The 18,822-nt window shown below is 34.0% G+C and overlaps 1 protein-coding gene across 1 annotated transcript in view; it reads left to right on the top strand.

The window, feature by feature from the left end:
• The window catches only part of LOC149169183 (callose synthase 3-like), a 452,496-nt gene that overhangs the window by 82,165 nt on the left and 351,509 nt on the right, over positions 1-18,822 (top strand). Inside the window, exons 3-9 of the mRNA XM_089428597.1 lie at positions 12,135-12,253; positions 12,585-12,678; positions 12,832-12,936; positions 13,162-13,275; positions 13,464-13,559; positions 13,677-13,768; positions 13,928-14,054. Of these exons, the coding sequence (XP_089284723.1) occupies positions 12,135-12,253; positions 12,585-12,678; positions 12,832-12,936; positions 13,162-13,275; positions 13,464-13,559; positions 13,677-13,768; positions 13,928-14,054 (747 nt within the window). The remainder of the gene's footprint in view (positions 1-12,134; positions 12,254-12,584; positions 12,679-12,831; positions 12,937-13,161; positions 13,276-13,463; positions 13,560-13,676; positions 13,769-13,927; positions 14,055-18,822) is intronic.

Below are 18,822 nucleotides of genomic sequence, written 5' to 3'. Positions count from 1 at the left end.
GAATCCTATCTCTTGCTAGTTGTTTCTGCATATTCCACTTCCCTGTCTAGTCATAGCTACAATCCAGATTCCATATCAACTTAGGCCATTCAAAAGCCTGCCATCACCCAGTAGCACACGCTCGTCCATCTATCCCACCTTCTTGTATCTGAGTCAACCATCACTTGTTTTACCAACAAATAACAAAATTGAATTTCATACATAATTTAATTTTCAGCAATATATATATATATATAGATGTTTAGTGAAAAAGGAAAAAAAATATAATCAATAAACCCTCACTCTCACATTCAAATTTTGTGAGGAAGTTTCTTTTATACAAGTGTCATAGGTACTTAAAAAAAAAGCAATTTAACTTCGGTTTTCGACTCAAGAGGAAAGTTAAAAGTTAAGTCATAGAAAATATATTTATTGATATTGAAAAAAGAAGTGATTGAAAAATCCAAAGTATTAAATTCATTTTAAAAATTAAAAAGGAAAGTACCACATATTTTTTTAAAGGTAGAAGAGAATTATTTATTAAAAAAATAAAATCAATTAAAAAAATAAAAGGAAAAAATTCCATTTAAAAATGTTAAAAGGAGTTATACTTAAAAAGGGGGTTTGAAGGAATAATAAGTTTCAAAGGTTTATATTTTATTATAAATATTAGAAAGGGATTACCTTTAACCTTATGTTCACTTATCATTGACATATCATTTTACAAAAGTATTGATGAACATAAAATGAAGTCTATTTCAGAATTAAAGGAAGGAATTTTTTCCTATAAAAGTCTTTCAATTGCAGGTTGTAGATTAATTACATTAAAAGGGAATACCCAAGAGAAGGAGATTAATATCGTTATCAGCACAAGTGACAAGAAAAATTAAATCAATGTTACTTCGACGAATCAACTATTAATTCCATAGTCAAGCATAGGAGAAAGAACAAACATTTTTTGCGAAAGAGTATGAAATTAATTATTTACAAGTAATAATTGACCACTATGAATGCATCTCTCAATTTTGTATTGTAACTATGTTTAACCCAAAGATTGACATAATTCTAGGTCTACCTTGGTTAAAAGAAATGGGTACGTTCTTTTTAAACATGGAGAAAGAAATGTTGATGTTTTCTTATAAGGAAAAGATGATCACATCCCAAGACATGACCATGAAGTCAAAATCGATAACACGCTCATCACAAGACCTTAAGGGGATTTTGAAATTGATGTTCCAAGAGATTCAATCAGAGAAATAGAAGGAGCTTGAAGAAGTCATATCTAATAAAACCGAAGAAAATTCTCGTTTAAAAGATCATAATAAAAAACTCATTGAACATAGCAGAAAGTGTAAAGTTAAAAAGCACAAATTAGAACAAGAAAAGGAAAGCTTTGAGAAGAAACTCAATGACGGCCTATCAAAAAAGGAAGAACAAAATTTTCATTTAAAAACCCTTAACCAAAGGTTATTGGAACAAATCAAAAGTTTAAAAGACGAGGAGGATACTAAGAATAAAGTCAACGGTCCAGAAAACGAAGAGATTTTACGTCTAAGGAATCATAACCAAAACCTTCTTATGCACGTAAAGAAGCTTAAAAGTGACAAGAAGTCACTAAATGACAACTTAGAACGACTTACTCAAGAACAAGTATTGATGTCTCCAGTCGTAACAGTACAAGTTGAAGATAAAGAAACAAATACTGATCCAATCAATATCATAACTCAAGAAGATGAGAAATCAATAGAAGTTAAAACATATTCAGAAGTTGCAATTCAAACAATGGAAATTCCAAGTAATGATTTAGTAGTCAACTCAACAACAGCAGTACCTGAAGTGAATAAAGAAATTGTCACACACATGATAAGGGAAAGTCCAACTAGAAGAACTCCTTATCGACATCTGAATCACAAGGGTGGACAACTAATGGTATCAGAACGGAAACAACTGATTTATGTTCCAAGGAATACTGAATTTTGCAGAATTCGGTCCTATGATAACAATTCATTACTGATTTCCAGTGATCGAAAGATTCCACAAAAAATTAATCTAGGATGGTCAGATCCATTCTCAGTACGACAATTTTTTAATCACTCAGAGGATCATACAGTCTTGTATCAACGAAGATGAAGTTTTGAGACGAGAAGACATTCGAAATGGAAAAATAAATCAAGCCCTTTCATCAGTAAGCTTTGAGGAAAAATCTTTTTAAAGAGGAAAGAAATGTTATGAATAAAATATATATATAATAATACAAATAATGGAAACAATAATAATAATAAATAATGATTAATTAACTAGTAATTAGTTAATGAAGAGGTATGTCCCTAAGGACATGAGCGTTGATGAAGAGGTATCTGCCTAGGTATATAAGTGGGCCCTCACCCTCATTTGTAATCATCTCGTCAATTCTTTACATAATATTTAATATAAATTATTTGTCCTATAATAGATGTCTTTGTCTTCGAAGTATTCTGAAGATTATTGCAGGTATACGAAATTTGTTCATTACATTGGTATCATAGCATTCCTTTGAATATATGAACCTTGTTTGTTAGAGTCAAACCCTTCATATTTGTAGTCTCTCTCGCTTATTCTTTATAGCCACCTTCCTTCTCCATTCATCCCGTCATCATCCATGCCTTTCTCAAGTTCTATTCACAACAATAGAGGTTGTTGGGAGCATAGAGGCCAGACCTTATTGTGTGCTCAACAAGGTGTCAAGGCTTTTTCCACACTCTACCTAGGAACATGCTCCCCCTACAACCCATGCTTAGATAAATATTGTAGAGGTCAAAGGTAAAGTGGCGAGGAACTATCTCCAAGACGAAAAGATTGAGGAAAGTGTAGGACATTGCATCTTTGACATTAACACCACACATGTTCGAAATAGCAAGTACTTTCTAATAGTGGACCTTTATTGGCAAATAAAAACAATAATGGGGAAGTTGTTGATGGAGAGAAGTGAGGCTCAACAAGAGATTCTCGTCTGCATTGATGTCTTCCAGTTGCAAGTTAAGAAATTGGATCACAAAGTCTCTCTCCTAGTCAAGATGATTGTTGACTTAGACTTCCCAGCGTTATAGGAGGAGAATGGAAGTTCTAAAACTATTCTTTTTTACTCTCCGTCTGCTTAATATGTTCAATTTTTTATTTTTTTTGTCTATCTATTTATGAGTAGTACTTGAACTCTTCATAGTAGGCATCATACTAGATTATTTAGCAATTTTACAAACAATAAAAGACTCTTTTTTCTTTACCGGTGTTTTATTATTGTTACCATAGTAATCTGGACAAAAAAAAAATCGTCTATACTACCAATCTATTTTCCTTAGTAATAATTCAATAGTCATTATTATGTTTATTTTTTACTCAATTTAATATAAAATCCTTACCTAAAATCCGCCACCAACAACAACAACATAATATTTTATTATAATTAATTAAAAAATATTTAAAATAGCCTCTTATAATGTATAATTAAAATCAATATAAATAAAATGAGCTCACTTATGATTTTTTTATGACCTAAATTATAAATTAAAAAAATCGTCTATTCTACCAATCTATTTTTCTTAGTAATAATTCAATAGTCATTATTATGTCTATTTTTTCCTCAATTTAATATAAAATCCCTACCTAAAATCCTCCAACAACAACATATTTTATTATAATTAATTAAAAAATATTTAAAATAACCTCTTATAATGTATAATTAAAATCAATATAAATAAAATGACGTAACTTATGATTTTTTTATGACCTAAATTATAAAATAAAATAAAAACAAGTTTTAAAAAACTCTACACAATATTAATATTAAAAAAATATAATCATTAATAAAATTAAAATAATAATAAATTAATAATAATAATAATAAACAAAATATATTAAAATAATAATAATAATTAGAGATATTTTGTAGTGACTTCTAAAAGTTTATTAAACCAAGTATTTTAGATTTTAAGTTTTAATTTGAAAATGCACTAGAGGTTTATATTCCTATTATGATTTGTATTTTCAAATTTTATTAATTTGTTTTATCATTTATAAATATCAATGTAATTTTTTATATTAAAATTTTGAAAATAGAAAAATTAAATAAATTGATAATTAAAATTTATATTAATTTATTATTATTATTATTATTTAAATTTGATAATTAAAATTTATATTAATTTATTATTATTATTATTATTATTTAAATTTCTTTAATTGATAATTAAAATTTGTGTTAATTTATTATTATTTATATTATTTATATTTAAATTAAAATTTAAAAGAACTCTATATAATTTATTATTATTAATTATTTCTAATATTATTCTTATTTTTCAGGATTTTTTTATTAAAAATAAAGGAAGAATAATTTTGAAGAATAAAGATAATATTAAAAATATCACTACTTCTAAATTTAAGAATAAGTTGTGAGATGATAAGGAGTTAAAGGGAAAATGGAAGGTAAGGTATTATAAGGAAGTGATCAACCAAAATTATATTTCTGTCTTGATCAGTACTAAAAAGAAAATGAATATTGTGAAGATTAAAACTAGTTCTCATGAGCTTGATAGTGAAACTAGACATTGGTGTGTATTCTCAAAACACTTTAGCACAAAAGAGTTTGTCACCTTTGTGATACTAAAAGGGTTGAAGATGAAAAACACTTTCTCTTGGATTGCCCGGCTCTTACATCAGTTCTAATTTTCAAAACCTTTGCCACACTAGCAACCTTCTTGACTTGTTAATTAAGTCAACGAAACTATGGTAATCTAGGTGCTTTCTTTTTTGCTCGTTCATCCCTTCTAATTTTCAAAACCTTTGCCACACTAGCAACATTTTTGACTTGTTAAGTCCAGAAAACTATGGTAATCTAGGTGCGCTTATCTCCTCCTTTTCAATCATAAAAATAAAATGTTAAAGAATCCCAATTAAAGTCTTTGTTTCTTAAAATTTAATAAACCTTAATTTTAATAACTATGATAATCTAAATATGCTTATCTCCCTTTTTTTTAATCATAAAAATAAAATGTTAAAAAATTCTAATCAAACTTTTTCTTTTTTAAAATTTAATAAACCATAATAATTTTAATAGACTTAATCATCATCATTTTCAAATTACTCTCTATTTTTTTAGATAAATAAAATTAATTTTTAAAATAATATACTCATTAAAATTTATAATGAAAATTGATTTAAAAAATCTTACTCATTAAAATTTATAATGAAAAATGATTTAAAAAATCTGTGCTCAGTTAAAATTTTAAATGTGCATCAACATTTTATCACATCCACTGAACTACAATGTAAAGATTTTATTTTCATTTTAAAACGTTTTTCAACCTCGATGCGAGTTACTTATTTTTTAACATTTCCCTCGGCCGTAAAAAGCAGCTCTATGCTTAATTTCAAAATATTAAAAGATTTCACATCAACATATTGTATTTTTCAGAAAGAAAATCAAAATAGATTATATTAAGGGCATATAAAGATCTGAATACAAACAGAAGCTGTAAATAGTTTGATGGAGCGGTCCAACAGAGAGACTGTTGAGACATGGATCCATATGAAGAGAAAAAGATAATAAGGATAAGAAGCTATATAAGAAACCGCATAAACATGAGAAGTCCAGATGTAAGCCAGATAAAGAAAACCTGAGAACCCGAAACCAAAAGATTGTTATGAATACATTTTGTCCTGTCTTGTTTTTCTATTTTGGTTTTTCTCAGATACACTGTTTCCATTGGTAATTCCAAACGTTATGGTATATTCCTGAAAATGCCTTTTATTTGAAGCAGTATCTTAGTTCATGGAACAAATATCAAAACGTCTGGTAAATGACTTATTTACGAAGTTGGATTATGGAAATTTGGTGATATAATTTTGAGTTAGATTATGAATTTAAAATGTGATTTTAAATATATAAATAAATTTGATGATACAGTTTTGAGTACGATTATGAATTATGAATTTAAAATGTGATTTTAAATATATAAATGAATTCAGCACTCTTTGGAAAACTCAGAAGATTTAATTTTTTACAAATTAAACTATTGAAATTAGTGATTCTGAAAATCAGTCCCAAATTTCAAGCAAAAATGATCAGAAAAGATGCCACAATTAAACTACTATATTATGTAACAGAGCAGAGCAGTCTAACTATCAAACTATTTTTCTTTCTTTTCTTTTCTTTTTTTGCCAATTGACAATACAATTTTTTAAGAGATTGTGAATATAGTTGTTTAAAATGTATATTTGAATGTATAAATAGATTCAGTACCTTGAAAAACCTTTGAAGCTTTAGATTTTATACCAATTACATAGCTAAAACTAAAAATTTCAAACAACATGGATTTTTAACACTTTTTTTTTTCAGCACGAAAAAAAGCTTTATAGTTATATTATGATTGTCCAAAAAAATACATCATGAAAAATACAGCAATGTGATCCATGGGCAACTCTGATATGAGGAAAAAAGAAGAACATAAGACCTCCAGGAGATAGAATATGTGCCTTGCAGGCAGATCAGCTATGTGGTAGCCATGAGGAAAAAGATGTATTGGGGATGTCTTGTTATAGAAAAAATTGATAAGCATTCCCATGAGCCAGAGAAAGAGTGATCATAAGCCAACAAAAGAGACAAGGCTGGGGATCAAAAATGCTATCAGAGAAGAATTCATAAAATAGTGAAAGAAGAACCCTGCATAGAAAATTCTTGAATCTGGTGGAAGGAGTTGTCAATTGAAATCTGCAGCCTCCATATTCCTTGCGGCATTGACAGTCCCTGTTTTGACAATGCATCAGCTCTCTGATTTTTTCCCCTGTCGATGTGGGAGATTGTGTAGTCCTTCCTGTTAAGCCACATAGCCTCAAGCCTGTCCAACCAACCAGCTAGGTGAATATTTTTGATGCGGTTTTTGGACAAAACATGGTCAATGGTGACTTTGGAATCTCCAAAAATGTGAAGGTTTTTGAGACCCAGGAAATCAGAGAAAATGATGAGACCAGCCAGAGCCATGATTTCCGCTTTGTTATTGGTACCAGGACCACCATTCCAATGAATATCAAAAGCTTGACCTTCCACTGGAATAATAAAAAAACCACAGGGTATTCGAAAAGGCATAAGGGTATTCGAGTTTATCAATGGGCCGCTGATCCACTCCATGTTTGATATTTGGTAGGCGAGGCTGATCAAGCGCTTCATAAAGTAGAAGGACAGATTCAAAGACCAGTTTAATCGGGCTCCTTTTGGAGTCAAAGATTAACTGATTTCGCCATTTCCAGATGTTCCATATGGTGATCAATGGGATCGGCCGCTTCCTGTTACACATGTTACTCCATATATAGAAAGCCTCGATGATAGAAGGCCTCGATGATAGAAGGCGGGTTGGCATAAGTGAAACCAAAGTGAGCACTATGTTACCAGAAACGAGAAACAGGAAACGAAACGAGAAACGACAACGGTACGAGAAACAGAGTTTGGAGGTTTCGCACTCAAGAAACTAGGAGAGAGAAAATGAAAAATACAGAGTTAGTTTCAATTTTCAATGTAGTTTCAACTAAATTTCCAATCCAAATTTTATTAAAAACTAAATAATTTGAATACCAAACTGATGCTTAACAAATTGATTATTAAATATATACATTCTTATGCCTCCTAGTCAATTAAGTGTATACATTCTTATGCATTTTGCGCCTTCGGCTAATTATTGTTTCCTTAAAAAAAATCCAAATAATTATATATATATAAATAACTGTAAACAATAAATAGAATTTGCAATTAAATGTGAATGCAATTAAATGTGAACTTCTTGAGCCACATATAGAATAGTGTTTAAACTATGAATTTTAAACTATATACATGTTGAAGGAAACAAATCAACTAAAGAAAAGGACAATAGTACATAAATGATCAACTTTTTGTATACTTGGAATAGGCCTCTAGGTTATTGAATGAATACATGCCTGAAATCTAAAATAAAGAGTGAAAATATAGGGCTGAGAAGTGAGAATGACTTGCAAAAGAGCAAACTACGAATTGTAAAAAATTTCCCATAAAATATATGCACCGGTTAACTAAAACGACCGGCGTTTCCGTCTCGTCTCGTTTCTTACACGTTTTTTTTACGGGGAACGGTGGCAACCGTCCCGTTTCTGGTAACATCGAGTGAGCAGATACCTGTTGCCAAATCAGTATAGATTGGGGGCATTGAAGGAATAAGTGGACATTGTTTTCAGAATTTGATCTGCAGAGGGGGCAAATAGCAGGTCCAAACCACTGACGCCTCTGGAGATTCTCCCAAGTGAGATTGCGGTTATGAAAAACCAGCCATGCAAAAATGTTGATTTTAATAGGGCAGCCAGATTTCCAGAAGATAGGCGGGAAGATATGTCCAGAGGTATCGGCTTCTGAAAAAATAATCTGGGAATATATGTGTCTAGCAGATACAGCCGAAGATCCGCTGAGTCCTTTCCAAGAGATGCCATCCCTGTTCCTGGAACGATAGATACCACGCGCTTGTAATGAAAGGGTGATGTCTTTCCATTGGGCCGCAAGAGCACCGTTCAGCTGTAATTCATTTGCAGTTTTCCATATTGGGATGGCGCCGTCCCATTTCTTGATAACACTGGCCCAGAAATATAGCCCCCTGCTGTGCAGATGTCTAAGGAGATGTTGGGAGAAGTGGATCGAATCCCCTGAACCTGCAAAATCATCGAAACCCATAATGATGTTGGATCCCGTTTGGTCTTTCAAATTCAATTACATTGCTTCATTTGAAAAAAAAAACTGCTGAGCAAAACAAGCACTCCAAGAAAACAAGCATCACATTCAGTTTCTCTAAGAAAGGCTTAAATCGCACTCTGTGAACACAAGCAACAGTAGTCCTACATAAGCACTCCAAGAAAATTTCCGAATAAAGGAATGTCACAAGCTCAGCGGCCAAGAAAATGAATTCAATTCAACCGTTGCTGAAGTTCTTACATGTTGTACTTGATAGTCCATTAACCTATTTTGGACATCCGTGAAATCTCTCTGATTATTTGCCCGCATTAATGTAGGTAAATCATGTATGAGAAGTGTCCAGGTTTTGTCCCGGTGATCATGTTTTGAACATATTACAATAAATATCCAAGTAATAATAATTTTCACAGTATAGAATTTGTGAGACTTCGACAGTATAGAAGCTGGATATCTCATTGATATTTCTGGCACGCAGTAATTGTAATGTAGTTCCAGTAATGAATTTACCGTGTAGAGTAAGAAAGTTGCTCACCCTAACTGTCTCGGGTTGCAGTTACTAAACAAACAATCACTATCTAATTGACCCAACAATCACTAATACATGGCCGTCACTTCACAGCGTATGCACATGACTAAAAGCCTATATGTGGTAGGAAACTGGTTACTTTGATGCCCAATCAGTATCACAAAAGTCAGTTGGCCACCATTAACACATCTGAATTATGAAAGCTTAACGTATCACTGGTCATCCTTTTGCACTGCCCATGTAGATGCCAAGGCTGTCGTTTGGTTTTATTTAGCAAATCTCCCATTCATATTTCCTCTTACCAAACCGGGGAAGATGGACTGAATAGCCGTGATAATGTTGTGGGATCTTCATCTATTGAGATTACTCTATTTCTGGTTGAAAGTTTCTTTTCTTTCTTTTTCAGAAGAAAAATACGTTTTCTATCATATAATAAAAGAGTAGATATGCTTTGTTCTTGTTCATCCAAAACATCTACAACGTATTACAAAAAACAGGAACTTACTCCAAAAAACAACAGGAAGAACAGTGCATCTGTTTGCAGATTTACATAAATAGTTTTTCAAAAAACATGCTATCATTAAAAAAAATATATGCTTTCAGTAAACAGTTCTTCAAAAAAACACTATTTCTCTATGGATCAAATAATAAGATGTAGCATTTAAGAGATGGGAATGCTGCTAGAATCAATTCTGGAATCTTGATTGTAAGAAGCATAGTGGATGACCCCAGGTATACCAAAAACATCTCTTTGGAGAGTATATCTACAATGGTGTTAGATTTTATAAGCTTCATCCAGTGGGACATTATTGGTGGTTGTAAGTGAGTGTGGCCTTCGATTCAATCAAATGCACACTTTAGAGTCCCCAAATACCTGTATATCCTTGATGTCGAGCCAGTGTGCCAAGAAAAGGAGACCCCAAAATGCAGTGTGCCAAGAAAAGGAAGCCCCAAAGTGCAATAATTTCAGACCGTGCCTTTACCTCCCTCTCACCAAAAATGTAGATATTGTCGAGGTTCTCTAACTATGAGGACTTCCCATCCACAAAGACTGTTGTTACATGCACCATCGAAAATCTCGACCAGAAACTTATCCCATCCGTACTTTTTGAAAGACTGTCTCTGTTTGATCTGATGTTTCTTGGGTTCGATCTCAGTAAAATATGCAACAATCCCCATTACAATGTATCTGACATTCACCTTTTTATGCTCAAAATCCTTTCTATTTCTGCATTTCCAAATACCCCATATGATGTAGAAGGGTAAGGAATAATACTCCTGCTGAGTAGTGAACCATAATTTGAAAATTTCCTCTGAGGAAAGGTGTGTCCAGTTCCCTTTAATCTGAAAATAATGTAGAACAGATTTCAGATTTACAAATTTCTGTGGCAAAAGAACAGTTGATAAGTAGATGTGACACCTCTTCCGAGCTCTGTATACAAAGAGAACATATTCCAGGGCCGTGGAAGCCTCTGCGAGAGAGATTCCCCATGTAAGAATTTTATTGTGGAGAGCCAGCCAACCAAAACAAATTAGTTTCAATGGGATCTCCCACTTCCAAATCTTATGAAGCCAATGAGTTGCTGGAACGGGGATAGAGTAGGAGATGTGCTTGTATATTTCACTGACCGAAATATGATTTTGTTTGATTTTCCCAATCCATGTTAGCCGATCCTCTTCTTCCGTAAGGTGAATCCCTGCAGCCTCAACTTGTCTGATATAATTATCCTATTCTGTTGCCAATAAACCTGTTAGATCTAAGTCTACAGCCCGAAACCAGGATTTAATCTATGGAGAAACAGTCATGTTAGAAACAATATCAGATAATGAAAACATACCTCTATCGTGCAGATGTTGGAAAAGAGGCGCCGACAAGGAATGTGTGCCCAGAAACATTTTGATGAGATCTAGACCTGCACCGTTCCTGTTACCATTTCCCACCTCCCAGCAGAGTCCCCCGAATAGCCAGTGCCTATTCCTCATCATACTACGCCATATGTAAGAGGATGAAGTAAGAGGATGAAGTTGTGTAGTTAGCTCCATTTCTAATCCAGTCTTCTAAATCTCATCCCTGCAACATTGTATTGTTTATTCTCGTCTCAAAGTTCAAATCTCTATTATGACTACTTTCGTCTCCCTTATAGACTGACATAATTTAACATCCAGTATACGTTCAGAAACATAATCTTAGGACTATGAACATATAACTCGCCAATTGTACAAGCATTAGAGAGATTCATGCATATAGATATATTTGTGACCGTAACTTCTGGATTTTATCGGGCTGGTGCAATGATAGTTTGCTATATGTATCAGTTTTTACTTTTAACATTTCCTCGTTTATCTCTCTTCAACAATTACATTCTCAGAGCTCTATTAATTTTGTTGCAAAATCCACATAGAATCTAATATACCCACCTATCTTGGGTTGTTCTTGAAATGCGTGAAACTGCTGATGGGCATATTTTTTCTTTTTCCATGCTTGATTATTGTTCTCATTTGAAGATTTGTAAATGAATCTTTAAAAAGAGCTTCATTTTTCTCACTTAGCTTTGGCTGCTCTTAAAGTGTATGCAACTGCTGGCAGGTATATCTTCCATGCTCGGCGATTGTCGTCATCTAAAAATTTGTACTTTAATCTCAACAAGATTTTACATATTGTCCTGGTGCTTGAGAATGCCGAGCTTGATTTGCCAGATTTTTATGAATTTTATGTACATGGATTATGTCAAAGAATCTGTTTTTCTATGACATTACAGGGATCCATGATAAATTATAAAGAAACGTGACCTTCAAAGTTCAAAGTATCCGCATAAACAGTGTAAAGATTTATTGTGTTTTTGTTTTGACAATGGATATATAACTTTCATAGGGTTTATTGGATTGCAGGATGAAGCAACGCAAGAGAAAAAGAGAAGAAGTCACGCAAGAGAAATGCTCGACTATTACAAGCAATACCATGAGAAACACGTTAAGAAGCATGGTGAAACAGACAAACAAGAAAATCGGTAAAACTATCATTAGAAATTAGAAAAAACTGTACTTATCTTTTGTATTCTTATAGTTTGCTTTGCATCCTTGTACATGATGATTGCTGTCTTCGGTGCTCCTCCTTTAGGATCCGTAGGCATATGTCAGTTATATCGAACAAAAACTCGGATAGCACTTCCTTCCATTCTTTTCAAGCGTGTGAAATGCATGTGATGACTTATAGTTCATTATATAACTGACAAAAGTGCTAAACTTTATGGGAAAATGTACTCTTTAACACTATAATTATTTATTTCTTCGATTAAGTGTCCCCAAGATGTTGCTGACTGGTTGTTGAATATTCTTCAGTCCCGAAATGGAAAAAGCATACCAAACCGCTGCTATATTGTTTGAAGTATTAAAGGGATTCGCTGAAACAGAGGCATTTAAAGTGGATCGCGAGGTTAGGGTTACTATTACTACATATTTGTTCCTAATTGATATGGTCAAGAAAGAGATATAACCCTAGAGAAGTTATGAAGAGTACCATATAAAAGCATATGGATGAATTATTTCAAGTTGTAAGTTTTTGATTGGTTGTTAGTTTTGCCTGTAGATTCTGGCAGTTGCTGAAGATGTCAACAAAAAGATGTTAGTGCCCTACAATATTCTTCCTCTGGATCCTGGTAGTGCAAATCAAGCCATCATGCAGTTACCTGAGGTTAGTTGATGTGTCAATTATATTGATTGGTCCTTGTTTTGTGCAAGAATCTTGTCATTAACATTCATGGTCTTGATGCATCCAATGTCCATGAACATTCAGAATACTTAATTTACATGTTTTCTTTTGGAAAATGACTACCTGGTGCATCCATGTCAGACACAACATTAGCATCTGACTATATGTTCACACTCTTGGAAATTTTTTCCTACTTTATGAACTCAGATTAAGACTGTAGTAACAGCTCTGCGCGACATTCATGCCCTCCCCTGGCCTGAAAATAATCAAAAGCCAGACCAAGATCTTCTTGATTGGCTCCAAGCTATGTTTGGATTTCAGGTAATTACTTTTGGAAGCACAGAAATAGGTTTCTGGAGCATCTGATTGAGAGTTGTTTATAGTATATACATTGTCTTTTTGCCACTGCATTTATGTATTCAAACTCCTAAATAATTATTCTGATTCCATATCATGGAACCGTGAAATATGAACTAAGCGAGTTGGTGGCAACGCCTTAATTTTTGCAGGGAGACAATGTGGCCAATCAAAGGGAGCACTTGATTTTGTTGCTTGCAAATGTGCATATAAGGCAATATCATAAATCTAAGTTTGACATGTCAAAGGTGATCCACAAAAATAACCTTAGTTTCCAATTTTATTGAAAACATTTCCACTGGAGATGAAGGCTAGGAATATGGCTACTCGAATCATCAATTTTTTCTTATTGTGCATTCTGACAGTTGGATGACGATGCTGTGGATTTGGTCATGAATAAGATGTTCGAAAATTACAAGCAGTGGTGCGAATATTTAGGTCGCAAAAGAAACGACGGGTAATATCTTCTGATATGACTGTTTAAACTGATCTTACTATTATTGTCATTGTGTTGCACAATGAGATGATAACCAATATATTGCCCTGGCATTAGTTTTTGGGGTTCATTCCAAGAATATACTTGAAATTTTAGTTTTTCTGGTTTTGTCAACTGCAGGTTGCCCACTAGACACGAGGATATGCAACAACGTAAAATTTTATATATGGGACTCTATCTTCTTATTTGGGGAGAAGCTGCGAATCTACGGTTTATGCCAGAATGCCTCTGTTATATCTACCATTGTGTATGTATCAGAATTTTGCTGAGTTTCTTTGTTTTCCAGAAATTTGGTCATATTGAAGCAAAACTAAATCTCTACACTTAAAATTTAAACTTGTAGATTCTATTTGTGTGGACTTTTAGGATCTATAATTAATATCATAGCATTGAATTTCATCCACGTTCAGGGAAAGGACTGATAAATTTAATGTCTTTTAGGCCCAGAAAAACTTTATAATTCAATTATATTTTAAGAACTCAAGGTAAGGATCTCCGAGGCAAAGGGTTGAATGTGCAAGTACTAATATTCAGCAGATTAGACACAAAAGTTAACTGGAAACTAGCAACCCATTACATGTAGTGGATTAAACAATAACAATAATGACCATCTATCAAATTACTGTCACCTAGTATAGAAAAATGACCAACCACTCTACTAGATAGGTTATTTCTTTATTTCATCTAGGATTAAATTTTTATTGCTGACCTTGCAAGGCTCAAGTACCGTATACAAACAATTACCAAAGTAATAGCCTGCAAAGTTGCCAACAACATACATTCTGCGAGAGCAACAAGTACCTTGCACCTGTCAAGTATATGGTAATATACCTCTTTTTATGGGCAATGACTAGCCTAAAGTCTGAATTGGCAACATCACAAACGGTCAAACGAATTACTCACCAGTTTTTCTTGTGCACTACGTTGGAAGAGGATTTCAGGAGCCATCTTATTTTATTTGTATGTTGTGGATAAATGCTAAGAAAGTAAATGAATCTCAAAAGCCCAAATCTTTTTATATGATTTGAGAATTAACTGGGAGATGAGTGGAAATATCAAATCAGTGAAGTTTTATTGAAGTCATTCTTTGTGATGTGAGCAAATCCAATAAGAGAAATGTTAAAAGTGCATATGGTTTTTGCTTATTGGTTGTAAAAATAGCAGTAAGTAACATCCAACTAAGGATAGAGTCTGATTAGTATAGGTTGCTTGGACTTTGAAATATGCTTTGATTTTCTCCTAATAAAACATTATGTACAAGTAGCATATTACAAAAGGGAAATGATTCACACGACAAATCATCACTAGTAAGTCATAAAGGGTAAAAAGACCGAATATCCTTGAAATACAAAAACCAAATGTCAAAGTAGGGCATTATAAGAAAATCTTGTAGATCAATCCTATATGTTATCACTGAAAAATCGTGCATTCAACAGCACTAGCCAAGAGACTTAACACTGAAGAATGGCATGTGTAACTGCACTAGTGATCATTGGAAAATATCAAAAATCAAGAAAAAACTAAAGGTTCCTAAGTTTGCAATTTGAAAAATCAAACTGCACAAAGTCACCTAAGCAGTTTTGCATGGATCACCGTGGTTGTTTCTTCGTTAGCCACAGGGATATATAGAAGTGACATTTCAGCAGTTCACAGGCCAAATCAAATGAAATGTGCAACCACCAAATGGAAGGACTAGGTCAGAGAGCTCAGTCTCAAGCCACTACACCACTGAAGTGGAGTTAAGGAGGCTCCAAAGGACACCCCTTGTCTCCCACTAGCTCACTCAAATATCAAATCTCATCAATAAGCCACAGAGAGGCAAGGCATGAGCTTGGGCCTATAGATATCACTACAATTGGGACCATAAGAAGAAGGAAGTTCAAAGCAATGTCATGTTGCCAAAGTCTCACAATTGGCATAGCTTTGTGTTCATAGAGTTCACCCATTAGAGCTCTTAAAGAATTTCTTGAGGAGATATCATTCTTGCAAAGAGGGGGAAGAAAAGGGACCTTCCTTTAGGAGGAAAATAGGGTAGGCTGCCCTATCAATTCCCTTTAGTGTCTCTCGGATAATATTGTAACTTTTTTCATCAAGAAATAAAAGAGATTTCTTGCTTTCCTACCTTCATTTTTCTTTCCTTTGTCCTAGCATTGTAACCCATGATCTTGTTTAGATAGAGTTTCTTTGTTTATTTGTTTGTTTGTTTTTCTTTCAAACCATTTTCTTGTTGGTTCTATGCCTAGAACAACAACCTTGCAATATAGTGGATTTTGGGACATCCTTGCTCCAACATCCACACAACACTATCTCAACCAACCAATCAATCAGTTGAAGGCCACAAAAAGGTGTAATTACAAAATTGAAGTTTGCCCCCAACAACACATTTGGAGGTTAAAAAAACATAAAGTTAAAGGCAAATCGGGTTGCCATTGTTGAGGAATCCAGGGGATCAATATCTTTGGTCCTAGACAGACAACTTGTCACTAGGAGAGGTTTGCCAACCACCGAATGTTCGGCCACATTAGAAGTAGCTAAGGGGATGCATGTGAATTTGTTGTCCATGGGAGGATGTGGTCAATTGTCATGTCAACCACGTGGAAAACTCTGCCTTCACTTGCACTGCTCTCAAACATGCCTTCTAGCTCTACGATTAGATCAATGATGACTTGATCCTTAATGTGTCATCTGGGAAGGCATGCAAGACAAACTAGAAATGCTTTGGTTGAACTTGACTCATCATATAGGGAGCTTCTCTTCCATATTTCAAAAGTTATTGTAAGTACTTTGAATGCAAATTACATTTTTATAGTTGGGCTTGAATCTGCGTAATAGGATTAACCATCACACAAATTTTGTTTGAACACAAAAATGTTTGGTCCTTTTTAGCACCATTGAATTGGATTGTGTTGTAAATCTTCCACAAATGAAAGAGGATTTCCACTCAAAATATGTGAGGTTGAATTGAAGACAGTTTAATCAATGTTGCTTGTCACTCAATAGGGTGACTTTCCAAGTCAACTAAGAATGGATGAAGCATCTACAGTGGTAATCAACCCACTATTGGGGCACCTTCGCCTTGTTGAAAAATTAACAAATTTACATGAGAGGCTTAACTCATTCATGAAAAGCATAGGATGGAAGAGACAAGCCTTGATAGAGCCATCAACTAACAACAAGGCTACCATGCACCAGGGAGAAAGTAAAATTGGCCTTCTTAGGCTCCAAAGGTGATTTCCAAATTACCCTAAGTTGAAATAGCCAATTAGCCACTTTAGAATTAAGCCTCTAGATCTTATTTAGTTGTAGACCCTATTACCCCTTATACTAGTAGGGGTGCCTATATATCGATTGCAACATTTTTCACACCATTGAAAGCCCAACGCCACAAGCTAAAGAACTGTAACAAGCATGTGAGGCCTTGTATTACCTTTTGAGACCATATTGGTCGGATCATTGATTCATGGCTTTAGAGGAGCCTTGCTTTTGTAGGGGTGATCACCAGTATAGGGGTCAGTCTAGCCCATGTTGGGCGCAACTATGTCTTTCCACATGGTTAAGAATCTATTGAGTTTGTAGGTGGCATTATCTTTGGCATAACATCCCTCAGATATTTCTCAGACATCATAGTCTCACAACTACCAACATTTCACACATCCCAAGGCAATGCACATTTTCCAATGCGAAGTGGACCTGAAAGTCAAAAGGTCAACTCAGTGTTATATTGTAGAGCTTGATGAGAGGAGGACATGTTGTAATGTCCCCGACCACTTAGGAAGCTTATGGCGAACTCTGCTAGCCTACTGTGGTTCCCGTAGGGTAAAGCAGGGAAAATTTTAACAAGGGGGCTTATTTTTCCTAAGGAAACATTATAAAAATCTAAGTGAAAAGGGGACATTTCTAAGGCAAGTGAAAAGTCACATTAACTTTATAAAGTGAAAATATTACAAAGTGATTTTATAAAAGTTAAAAGGGTAAAATGGCGGCAAAAGTTGCCATAAGTTTATAACAGAGGAAAAATTAGGAGACTCTCCTCGTTCTTGCATTTGTGAATTTGAGAAAAGGGCTCTTGGAGAGAGTTTGGAGAAGAAGCTTAGAGTTTGGAAACCCTAGCCGCCATAGTTGGTTTCAGTGTTGAAACTAGACATTTAACTAGTTTAAAGAGTGAAATCACTCAGATTTCATCGTTGGGATTCAAGGGAGAAAAAGGTTGACAAGAGATTTGAGGTAGAAGAGTTGTTATCAGTTGAATCTCTGACTTATTGTTCTTCATCTAGTATTTTTCAGGTTGAAGGCTCAACCCAAATTTGAAGTTATTATCACTACTAGAGAAGGACGAGTTCCTTTCCTATTTTTTTCAGCCGAATCTTCCAATACAACGGTTGAATTTTTTTAGGAGGGAACAAGGAAAAATTTAGGGATCCTAGAAACACAAGTTTCACTACGTCCAAGCCAAGGTTCATTCATAGTTGGTGGGTGGGACGATTTACACAACCAAAATAGGGGCTGATTTTGTGTCTTAAGGGTTTGTTCTCATTGATGTCTAGTTGTAAGGGCTAGTCGCTCAATTTTCATTGTGGAAGAGCAGCTTGACCCTCCAATCAAAGGTTGATTCCATACTCCATTATTGGACAAAGTCTTCCACATTTTTTGAGTTGCGTATTGGTTGTTGAATTGAGTATATACATTTTTGGAGCATAACCTCACTCATAATGGGGTCGTGTTGTTGTTTATTGGACGTGTCAACCATTCCTATTACTTCTTGTGCGTGAGTGTCAGCTAAAAAAACCTTTGCGTATTGTGGGAAATCGTTTGGGCTTGGAGAGAACCATCTTAAACTTGTTGGACGTGACAAAGACTCTTATCATCTACGTTTGGGGGATTTGGAGCAAAAGGATATTGTGTTGCTTATTATATGATTGATATATAAATATATGTAAGTGTTGTTTCTTTATTTTGCTCATTGGACATGCCTGGAGTGTATCTAAGTCACCAGACACAAGACATGCAAGACACGA

Source organism: Pinus tabuliformis, chromosome 4_2 (genome assembly GCF_031772625.1).
Source record: "Pinus tabuliformis cultivar Carrire ecotype Pingquan chromosome 4_2, CPIR1, whole genome shotgun sequence".
Classification (NCBI taxonomy): Eukaryota; Viridiplantae; Streptophyta; class Pinopsida; order Pinales; family Pinaceae; genus Pinus; species Pinus tabuliformis.
The sequence above is the reverse complement of the archived record's forward strand: the minus strand, read 5'-3'. Positions and strand labels throughout refer to the sequence as shown.